We start from the raw sequence: 10,920 nt of genomic DNA, 5'->3' as shown, positions 1-10,920 counted from the left end.
TCTCAAGAGGGAGATGAGTGTATGTTTGTATTGGGGGTGTGAGTTCATCCTGTGTTCTGGGGGGAGTATTTAGGAGAAGATTGGAAACATTGTGTCTCTCTGATGGTATTGTGTGTTTGTCTCAGGTTCTGAGGCATTGTACATACGTGGATGTTCACAGCTGTGGGGGGACTGTATGTGTTCTATTTGGATTTTGGGGGTTGTGTCTTATATTAAGAAGTATGTGAGTTTGGTTTGAATGTATTTGGCTATTGTTGAAGGGTTTGTGTGTTTGCATTGGGGGGTTATATGGGGTTGGGTGGATTTTTGTGGGATGTGAGGATTTAGGTGTTTGATTATCGGGGGCCGTTGGGGGTGTGTTTTTGTATTCCAGACTGTGGCTGTGATTTTATTGGGGTTTGTAGTGCATGTATATTGGAGTAGGAGGGTTCTGGGCACACAGGCATCTGCTTATAGGTAGGGAGTTTGTGTGTTTGAGGATGTTTGGAGCTCTGTGGGGCTGTGTGATGGTGGCACAGGCGACTGTGGGCAGGTGGAGTGTGTGTTGGGCTGGAAGGGAAACTCGAGGGCATGTTGGTGACTGTGAGGCGCCCATGTGAACTCCCACGTGGACTGACCTTTGTTCCTTCTGGTCTTCTATGGCTTGTGCCCATCCTGATCTTCTGTGGCAGCTCCTCGCCTGGAATGGTCAGCAATACTCTGCTCATTCGTAGCCACATGAGTCAGGAAAGGTCACTTCCTCTGGCGGCTGTATGTGTCTCTTGCAAGTGAGTGGTCCTGGAGTCCAGGGTGCAGGACTGGTGGACAGATGCAGAGTGAGGCTGATTCCCCCATGAGCCCTCTCCTCAGTGAGGTGGCCAAGAGGTCAGGGCTGTATCTCCAGAAGGTCAGACATGGCCAGTCCTCTCTAGAATGTGCTGGAGGGGCCAACTCATTGAACGGACCCTGCCAGGAGATAAACAGACCCCGAGGACAATTCCTAAGGGAGAAGTCTATACCTACCCATCTTCCACTTTCTCCTTTGGATGGCCTCTACCACAAGGTAAAAGCTAAGCCCCCTCACACGGCCCTTCTTGGCCTGGTCTTACTGACCGGCCAGTCTCTCCCCACATCCTGGCTCACTCTGGGCCCTCTGGTGATACCAGCATGAGGCCCCCCCTGCATGTCAGTTCTCACCTCCTTGCCTTGGCCCATGCTGCCCTTGCTGTTTGTCTTGCTCTTCCTCCCCCAAGGCTGTGAGTCACCTTCTCCAGGTGGGAAGGATCCACTGAAAATGCAAATTTGGGTAATTACTGCATCACCCGAGTCTCTAGCACGTGCCAGGAACTATGACGCTTGCCAAATCCATAAAAACCCCACAAAGCGGATGTGCTATTAGTTGCACTTTGCAGGTGATGAAGCTGAGGTTCAGAGGTGAGCAACCATGACCAAGTACCCTGTATGTACCAGAATATCAATCAGACTGGTCAACGTATCCAATAAAGCCAAACATTAGTCTGATCAGTACGCCTAGATGCCAGGCTGTAAAGGCGCAAAATATGTCCCAGCAAGAAGGAGCAGTGCCAAGTACCCCAGCAAAGAAGCAGAGTTCATATCCTGCTTTCTTAATCAAAATAGCTGCAGATCAACCCACAGTTTCCTACTCTGTTAATAGGAGGACAATACCAATGTGCGTTGTCCTATAAAACTACCTTAAAATAATATGTATGATCCCGAGTGCTTTGGTAATGACCCCAAATCATCATCATGAAGTTGGGATACTTCTTAAAACACTGCAAGTCTTACACACTGGCATATAGAATCTGTAAAGTCAGTTCTTTGGGTAATGATGGTAGATAGAAGTGGCCCAGAAGGACAGAAGACAGAAAATAGAGCAGAAACTATTTGTCCAGAGGTGACAATGGGTCATAGCCAAGGTTCAAGCATTACTAGGGAGGTGGTGAAAATAGTAATGGGCATAGAGTGTAATAAGTCAAGGATATCTAATGTAGTTTCCAATGAAAGTTTGTGAAAGACATATAACTAAAAAGATAATAGGCTGGGAGGTGAAATAGTACAAAACATTTGATATATTTTTTACGAGGATAAAAGAAGATAGAAATGAACATTAAAGAAGTAGGTCAAATAGAAAAACTGTAAGATGGTAATAACCTCACAATATGATGAGGCAACTTAGATTTATTTTGTTTAAATAAATTGGTAGACTATATTTAGAGTAGTTTTAAGTTTAAAGAGAATTTGAGCAGAGTATAGAGTTCCTAGACACCGCCTCACATCTATTCCCCAAACCAAAGTTTCCCCTATTATTAACGTCTTGCATTAGTGTGGGGCATTTTTTACAATTGATGAGCCAAAGTTCATACATTACTATTAACTAATATCCATAGTTTACATTACAGTTTACCCTGTTGTATATCCTATGGGTTTTGACGAATGTATGACAAGCATTGACCATTACAGTATCATACAGAATAGTTTAAGTGCCCTACCTTTTCCAGGATGTCATATAGCTGAAATCATACAGTATGTATCCATTTCAGTTTGGCCTCTTTCATTTAGCAATATGTGTTTAGGGTTCCTCCATGTCTCTTCCATTTAGTACTCTTATAGCTCAAGCTGCCATAACATAATACTGTAGGCTTGGTGACTTTAACAACTCACAGTTCTAGAGGCTTGGAAGTCTAAGATCACGGTGCTGGCCAATTCAGTGCCTGGTGAGGGCTCTCTTCCTGGCTTGCAGACAACTGTCTTTTCACTGTGTCCTCACATGGTGGAGAGAGACGGAAAAAACTCTCTGGTTTCCTCTTATAGGGGCACTAATAGAGCCTAATCCTCATGACATCATTTAAGCTAATTACCTGCCAAAGGCCTCATCTCCAAATACCATCACTTTGTTAGAGCTTGAATATATGAATTTTGGGGGGACAGAATTCAGTTGATAGCCTCATTCTTCTAACAGTATAAAATATGACTAATAAAGAATGCTCATCATTAAATTATCTCTTTTCTAGCAATACATAGATATTTACTTGCTTTTTATAAACCATTTACATATTTTAAGATAAATTAATTAAAGATTTAAAAAATTCAGGTAGAACAAGATAAGAAATTGTAGGTACAAACATGTTGAAGCAAAAACACGTAAACCCCGCCGTTGCATTGTCTCAAAAATTCAGTTAGAGTTCTAAGGTCTGATTTAGGTTTCCACCTCTGGTTCATGCCATTTGCTCTACCACAACAGTAGGGATGGGGTAGTATGCTAAAGTTAGGACATTAAAAAAACCATTAGAAAACAGATACCTCGCTAAACTGAATGTTTATTTGGTGTGGATTGAGGCTGTTTCTTCTTAACGATATGATTCATATTAAAACTTGTCAGGACACAGTAAATTAACTAAAGGTAACTTGGGGAGAAGTTTTACTTTTTACCGAGATAAAATTAACCGTTTTAACTCGCACGATTCAATAGCATTTAGTACATTCACCATGTTTTGCAACCCTTACTTCTATGTGGTTCAAAAATATTTTTATCGCTTTAAAGGGAAGACCTACCCATGCTTTCTTCTACCTAATCCCTGGGCAGTCACCAATCTGCTTTCTGTCTCTATAGATATATCTATTTGGATATTTCAGATAAGTGTAAATTATACAGTATGTGACCATTTATGTCTGGCTTCTTTCACATAGCATAATTTTCAAGGTTCACCCATATTGTAGTATGTATCATTACCTCATTTCTTTCTTCTTCCCATCTTTAATGAGGTATAATAGAGAAATAAAAATATATATTTAAGATATACAACTTGATGTTTTGATATACATATACATTTTTGAAATAATTGCCACAATCAAGCCAATTCACATATCCATCACCTCATATAATTACCATTTTCTTTTTTCTTTCTTTATGGTGAGAACACTTCAGATCTACCCTCTTAGCAAATTACAAGTACACAATACAGCATTGTTAACTATATGCACATTGTTGTACACTAGATTTCCAGAAATTATTCACCTTCCATAACTGAAACTTTGTACCTCGTGATCAATACCTGCCAATTTTCCCATCCCCTCATCTACTGTCAACCACTGTTCTGCACCCCACATCTATGACTATTTCAGATTCCACATAAAAGTAGCATCATGAAGTGTTTGTAGCTGTCTTTCTGTATCTGGCTTATTTCACTTAGCATAATCTCTTTCAGGTTCATCCATGTTGTCACAAATAGCAGCATTTCCTTCATTTTAAAGGCTGAATAATATTCCATCGTATACAGGCATACCTTGGAGATATTGCAGATTTGGTTCCAGACCACCAAAATAAAGCAAATATTGCAACAAAACAAGCCACATGAATTTTTTGGTTTACCCGTGCATATAAAACTTATGTGTATACTATATTATAGTGTGTTAATGTGCGATAGCATTGTGTCTAAAAAACCAATGTACATACCTTAATTTTAAAGTAATGCTAATTGGGAAAATGGCACCAATGGACTTACTCAATGCAGGATTGCCACAAACCTTCAATCTGTAGACAACGTAGTATCTGCAAAGCACAATAAAACGAGATATGCCTGTTTATATACCACACTCTATTTATCCATTCATGAATATACAGACACTTCAGTTGATCCAATATCTTGGCTACTGTGAAAAGTAAACATGGAAGTGCATATGTCTCTTCACGATACCGATTTCATTTCCTTTTGCTGTATACCCAGAAGTGGGATTGCTGAGTCATAAGGTAGTTGTATTTTTAATGTTTTGAGGAACTTCAATACTGTTTTCCTTAGTGGCTGTATCAATTTACATACCCAACAAAAATGCACGAGGGTTCCCTTTTCTCCACATCCTCATCAACACTTGTTATCTTTTGTCTTTTTGATAATCGCTATTGTAATAGGTGTGAGGTGATATCTCATTGTGGTTTGACTTGCATTTCTCTGACAATTAGTGATGTTGAGCACCTTTTCATACATCTGTTGGCCATTTATATGCCTCCTTTGGAGAAATGTCTATTCAAGTCCTTTGCCCATTTTTAAAAATAAATTTATTTAATTTATTTATTTATTTTTGGCTGCGTTGGGTCTTTGTTGCTGAGCGTGGGCTTTCTCTGGTTGAGGCGAGTGGGGACTACTCTGTTGTGGTGCACGGGCTTCTCATTGCAGTTGCTTCTCTCATTGCAGAGCACGATCTCTAGGTGTGCGGGCTTCAGGAGTTGTGGCGTGTGGACTTAGTTGCTCCACGGCATGTGGGATCTTCCCAGACCAGGGCTCAAACCCGTGTCCCCTGCATTGGCAGGCAGATTCTTAACCACTGCACCACCAGGGAAGTCCCCCATTGGGATTTTAATAGGGATTGCATTGAATCTGTGGATCACTTTGGGTAGTATGGATATTTTAATGATAGTAAAGCCTCCAGTTCATGAACATGGGATGTCTTTGCATATTATCAGTGTCATCTTTAATTTTCCTCATCAATTTTTTATACTTTTCAATGTAGAGGTCTTTCACCCCTTTGGCTAAATTTATTCCTAAGTATTTTATTTTTTGTAATGAAATTAAGAATGGGGTTGTTTTCTTAATTTCCTTTTTTGGGTAGGTCATTCCTTTTGTATAATGACTTCTATATGCTGATTTTATATCCTGCAACTTTACTAAACTCACTTATGAGTTCTAACAGTTTTTTGGTTTTTATTTATTTATTTATTTATTTATTTATTTATTTTTGGGTGCGTTGGGTCTTCGTTTCTGTGCGAGGGCTTTCTCTAGTTGTGGCGAGCAGGGACCACTCTTCATCACGGTGCGCGGGCCTCTCACTATCGTGGCCTCTTGTTGCGGAGCACAGGCTCCAGACGTGCAGGCTCAGTAGCTGTGGCTCACGGTCCCATTTGCTCCGTGGCATGTGTGATCTTCCCAGACCAGGGCTCGAACCCGTGTCCCCTGCATTGGCAGGCAGATTCTCAACCACTGCGCCACCAGGGAAGCCCCTCTAACAGTTTTTATTGCTGTTGTTGTTGAATCTTTAGGATTTTCTATATGTATGATCATGTCATCTGCAAACAGGTAATTTTACTTCTTCCTTTCAGATTTGGATGCATTTTATTTCTTTTTCTTGCCTAATTCCTCCGTCTTCCAGTGCTATGTTGAATAGAAGTGGTAAGTGTGGACATTCTTGCGTTCTTCCTGATATTAGAGGGACAGCTTTTAGTTTTTCACTGTTGAGTAAGATGTTTGCTGTGGTCTTTTCTTTTTCATATGCCTTTATTGTGTTGAGGTACATTCCTTCTACACCTAATTTGTTTAGAGTTTTTATCATGAAAGTATGTTGAATTTTGTCAAATCCTTTTCTGCCTCTATTGAGATGATCATATGGTTTTTCCTTCATTTTGTTAGTGTGGTGTATCACATTGGTTGATTTGTGTATGTTGAACCATCCTTGCATCCCAGGAATAAATATGACTTGAGCATGGGGTATGATAATTTAAATTTATTGTTGAAATTGGTTTGCTAATACTTTGTCAAGGATTTTTGCATCTATTTGTATCAAAGATATTGGCTGCTCCCTGAAAGCGGCAAATGAATCTCTCCTGTGAAAGGTGCCCTCCCTGCATCTGGAGGTGAAAGGAAACCCTTACCACCAGAGATAGGGAATTAAAAAAAAAAAAAAAAAAAAAAGATATTGGCTGTAATTTTCTTTTCTTGTAGTGTCTGTGTCTGGCTTTGGTATCGGGGTAATGCTAGCCTTGTAAAATTAGTTTGGAAGTGTTCCCTCCTATCCAATTTTTTGGATGAGTTTGAAAAGGATTGGTAGTACTTCTTCAAATATTTGGCAAAATTCACCAGGGGAGCCATCTGGTCCTGGATTTTCTATTTTGCTTTTTTTAAAATTATTGATTCAATCTCCTTATTTGTTATTGGACTGTTCAGACTTTCTGTGTTATCTTGATTCAGTGTTGGTAGGTTGTATGTTTGTAGGAATTTATCCATTTCTTCTAGATTATCACATTTGTTGGCATAATTGATAATGGACCCTTATGATTCCTTTATTTCTGAGGCATCACTTATATTGTCTCCTCTTTCATTTCTGATTTTATTGAGTTGTCTTTTGTATTTTTTTCTTAATTCGTGTAGTCAAGAGTCTTTCAAATTTATCTTTCCAAAAAACACCACTTAGTTTTGTTTCTATTTTCTATTGTTTTTCTATTCTCTATTTGATTTATTTCTGCTCTAATCTTTACTATTTCCTTCCTTCTGCCAAATTTGAGATTACTTTTTTCTTCTTTTTCTAGTTCCTTGAGGCATAAAGTGAGATTGTTTACTTGAGGTTTTACTTCTCCTTTAATGTATGCATTCATCACTACAAACTTCTCCTGTAGTTCTGCTTTTGCTGCATCCCATAAATCTTGGTGTGTTGTGTTTCATTTTAGTTTGTGTCAAGATTCTTTTAAAATTCCCTTTTGATTTTCTCTTTGACCCAATGGTTGCTCAAGACTGTATTATTCAACATGATAAATATAATTAACATTGCTCTGTGTTATGCATGAAGGTTAAGAGAGTAAATCCTAAGAGTTCTCATCACAAGGAAAACATTTTTTTCTTTTTCTTTTATTTTGTGGCCATATGAGATGATGTTCACTAAACTTACTGTTGTAATCATTTCTTGATGTACATAAGTCATATCTTTATACTGTACACGTAAAACTTATGCAGGGCTCTATGGCAGTTATATCTCAATAAAAGTGGAACAGGGGAAAAGAGTATATTGTTTAGTTTCCACATATTGGTAAATTTTCTTGTTTTCTTTTCTTTATTAAAATTTTGTTTTTAATTTAATTTTTTGCTGTGTTGGGTCTTCGTCGCTGCATGCAGGCTTTCTCTAGTTGCAGTGAGCAGGGGCTACTCTTTGTTGTGGTGCACGGGCTTCTGATTGCAGTGGCTTTTCTTGTTGCGGAGAACAGGCTTTAAGGCGCAGGCTTCAGTAGTTGCAGCACTCGGGTTCAGTAGTTGCGGCACGTGGGCCCTAGAGTGCAGGCTCAGTAGTGGTGGTGCACGGGCTTAGTTGCTCTGCATCATGTGAGATCTTTGCTTACCAGGGATTGAACCCATGTCCCCTGCATTGGCAGGCAGATTCTTAAGCACTGTGCCACCAGGGACGTCCAGATATTCCTGTTTTGTTACTATTATGGGATTTCTAGTTTCATACCATTGTGATCAGAAAAGATACTTGAAATTATTTCAGACTTTTTAAATTTGTTAGGACGTGATTGTGGCCTAACATATTATCTATCCTGGAGAACGGTGTGTGTGTACTTGAAATGAACGTGTATGTGCTGCTGTTGGATGAAATGTTTTGTATATGTCTGTAAGGACCATATGGTCCATAGTGTTGTTCAAGTCATGTTTGTTGATTGATTTTCCGTCTGGGTGTTCTATCCATTATTGTAAGTGGGTTATTGAAGTCCCTTACTATTCGTGTACTGCAATCAATTTCTCCATTTAATTTCGATATTTCCTTTAGAGCTTTATGTGCTCTGATGCTGGATGCATATATAATTGTTATATCCTCCTGTTGAGTTGACTCTTTTATTATCATATAGAAACCTTCTTTGTCTATACAATTTTTGACTTAATGTCTATTTTGTCTGTTATGCATATAGGAATTCTCACTTTGTTTTGGTTGCCATTTGCATGGAGTATCTTTTTCCATCCCTTCACTTTGAGCCTATATGTGTCTTTTAATCTAAAATGAGTCTCTTGTAGACAGCATAAGGTTGGATATTGTTTTTTTATCCATTCAGCCACTCTATGCCTTTTGATTGGGAAGATTAATCCATTTATATTAAACTAATTATCAATCAGTAAGGACTTATATTACTGTTTTGTTAATTGTTTTATGTCTGTTTTGCAGCTGTTTTGTCCTCTTTTTCATTGTTGTTTGATTATTTTTTTGTAGTGATTTACTTTGATCCTTTTCTCTTTATCTTTTGTTTATTTATAATAGGCCTTTTCTTTGTGGTTAGCTGAAGGCTACATAGAAATCTTGTAGTTCTAAACATCTATTCTTTTACTCCCACCCAAACTTTGTGTCCTTATAGTCAATTTCCTTCTTTTTATATTGTTAACAAATTTTAACTTTTATCTCAGGGTTAAAGTACTTTATACAGCACCATTACAGTGTTATTATGCTATATTTGTATGTGTGTGTATGAGTTTACCATTGAAATTTATGCTTTTGTTTGCTTTTGCATTTCTGTTCACATGTTTTCATTTCAAAGTGATCTCCCTTAAGCATTTCTTATAAGGCAGGTCTAGTAGTGAAGAACTCACTTTGATTTTGTTGACTTTATCTCTCCTTTATTTTTGAAGCATAATTTTGCTAGGTATGGTTATTTTTGCTCACAGGTTTTTTTTTTTTCAGTACTTTGAATATATCATCCAACTCTCTCCTGGACTGTAAGGTTTCTGCTGAGAAATTCACAAATTGTTTTCTGGGAGTTCCCTCATATGTGCCAAGTCACTTTTCTCTTGTTCCTTTCAATATTCTCTCCTTGTACTTCACATTTAACAAGTTGATTATAACGTGATTGCGTGTAGTCTTCTTTGTGTTGATCCTATATTGAGCCCTTTGAACTTACTTCTACTGCTACACTATTTATTTTCTAGATATCTTATATCCTTTTTGTTCTTCAGTTCCTTCATTATTACATTCTTTTGTAGTTGATGTTTTTCCCAGTTTACCATTTTGATTCTCTTCTTATTTCTTTTCTGTATATTTGTGAGGTAGTTTTCTTAGTGCTTATCCTAGGGGTTAAAGTAAACATCTTAATTTTATGAAAAAACAAATTTGAAGTAATAACATTTTCATTTAATAATAACAAAAATTCTGCTTATTTACATCCCGCATCCTCATTTACACTGCACTTGTCACAAATGACATCCTTATGTATTGTGTGCCCATTAATAGCCTTATAATAACTATTTTATATATTTGTCTTTTAAATCACATTTTGAAAAGAGGCGTTACAAACCCTAACTGCAAATGTGTTGGCCTTTTAAACTTAGTGTAGTTACCTTTACCATTGTTCTTTAATTCTTCATATGGTTTCAAGTTACGTTTCATTTCAGCCTGAAGGATTCCTTTAACAGTTCTTATTGAGCAGATCTACTAGTAATGAACTTCATCAGTGTTTCCTTATATGAATGTCTTTATTTTCCTTTATTTAAAAAAAAATCTGGTAAAATATACATAACATAAAATTTATCATCTTAACAATTTAAGAGTGCAGGCCAGAGGCATGAAATACATTTACACTGCTGTGCTATCATTACCATCATCCATCCACAGAACTTTTCATCTTGCAAAACTATGATAGTCTGTACTCATGAAACAACAACTCTCCATTTCCCTTGCCCCCTCACCCCTGGAAACCACCATTGTACTTTCTGTCTCTGTGAATTTGATTACTCTATGTACTTCATATAAGTGAGATCATACAGTATTTGTCCTCTTGTGACTGGCTTATTTTACTTAGTGTAATGCCTGAAGGTTGATCCATGTTGTAGCATGTGTCAGAATTCCCTTCCTTTTTAAGACTGAATATTGATTTATTGTTTGTATAGGCCACATTTTGTATATCCCTTCATCCCTCAATGGACTCTTGAGTTTTTTCACCTTTTGCCTATAGTGAATAATTCTGCTATGAACATGGGTGAACACATAACTCTTTGAGTTCATAATTTCAATTCTTTTTGAGTATTTAATAGGAACTCGAATTATGGGATCATATGGTAATTCTATTTTTAATGTTTTGAGGAACGACCATACTGTTTTCCTTTCTGTGTGCACCATTTTCCATACCCACCAACAGTGTACAAGTGTATGCATACTGGATATTAACCTTATCAGCTATAGGAT

At 37.7% G+C, this 10,920-nt stretch overlaps 1 protein-coding gene across 1 annotated transcript in view; it reads left to right on the top strand.

The window, feature by feature from the left end:
- Nucleotides 1-1,328: 1,328 nt before the first annotated feature.
- The window catches only part of LOC133097388 (serine/threonine-protein kinase MRCK alpha-like), a 53,756-nt gene continuing 44,164 nt past the window's right edge, over nt 1,329-10,920 (top strand). The window contains 1 exon segment of the mRNA XM_061199244.1: nt 1,329-1,413. Within this exon segment, the coding sequence (XP_061055227.1) occupies nt 1,329-1,413 (85 nt within the window).

The sequence above is a fragment of the Eubalaena glacialis genome, chromosome 9, assembly GCF_028564815.1.
Source record: "Eubalaena glacialis isolate mEubGla1 chromosome 9, mEubGla1.1.hap2.+ XY, whole genome shotgun sequence".
NCBI lineage: Eukaryota > Metazoa > Chordata > Mammalia > Artiodactyla > Balaenidae > Eubalaena > Eubalaena glacialis.
This window is presented reverse-complemented; position numbering and strand designations above follow the sequence as displayed.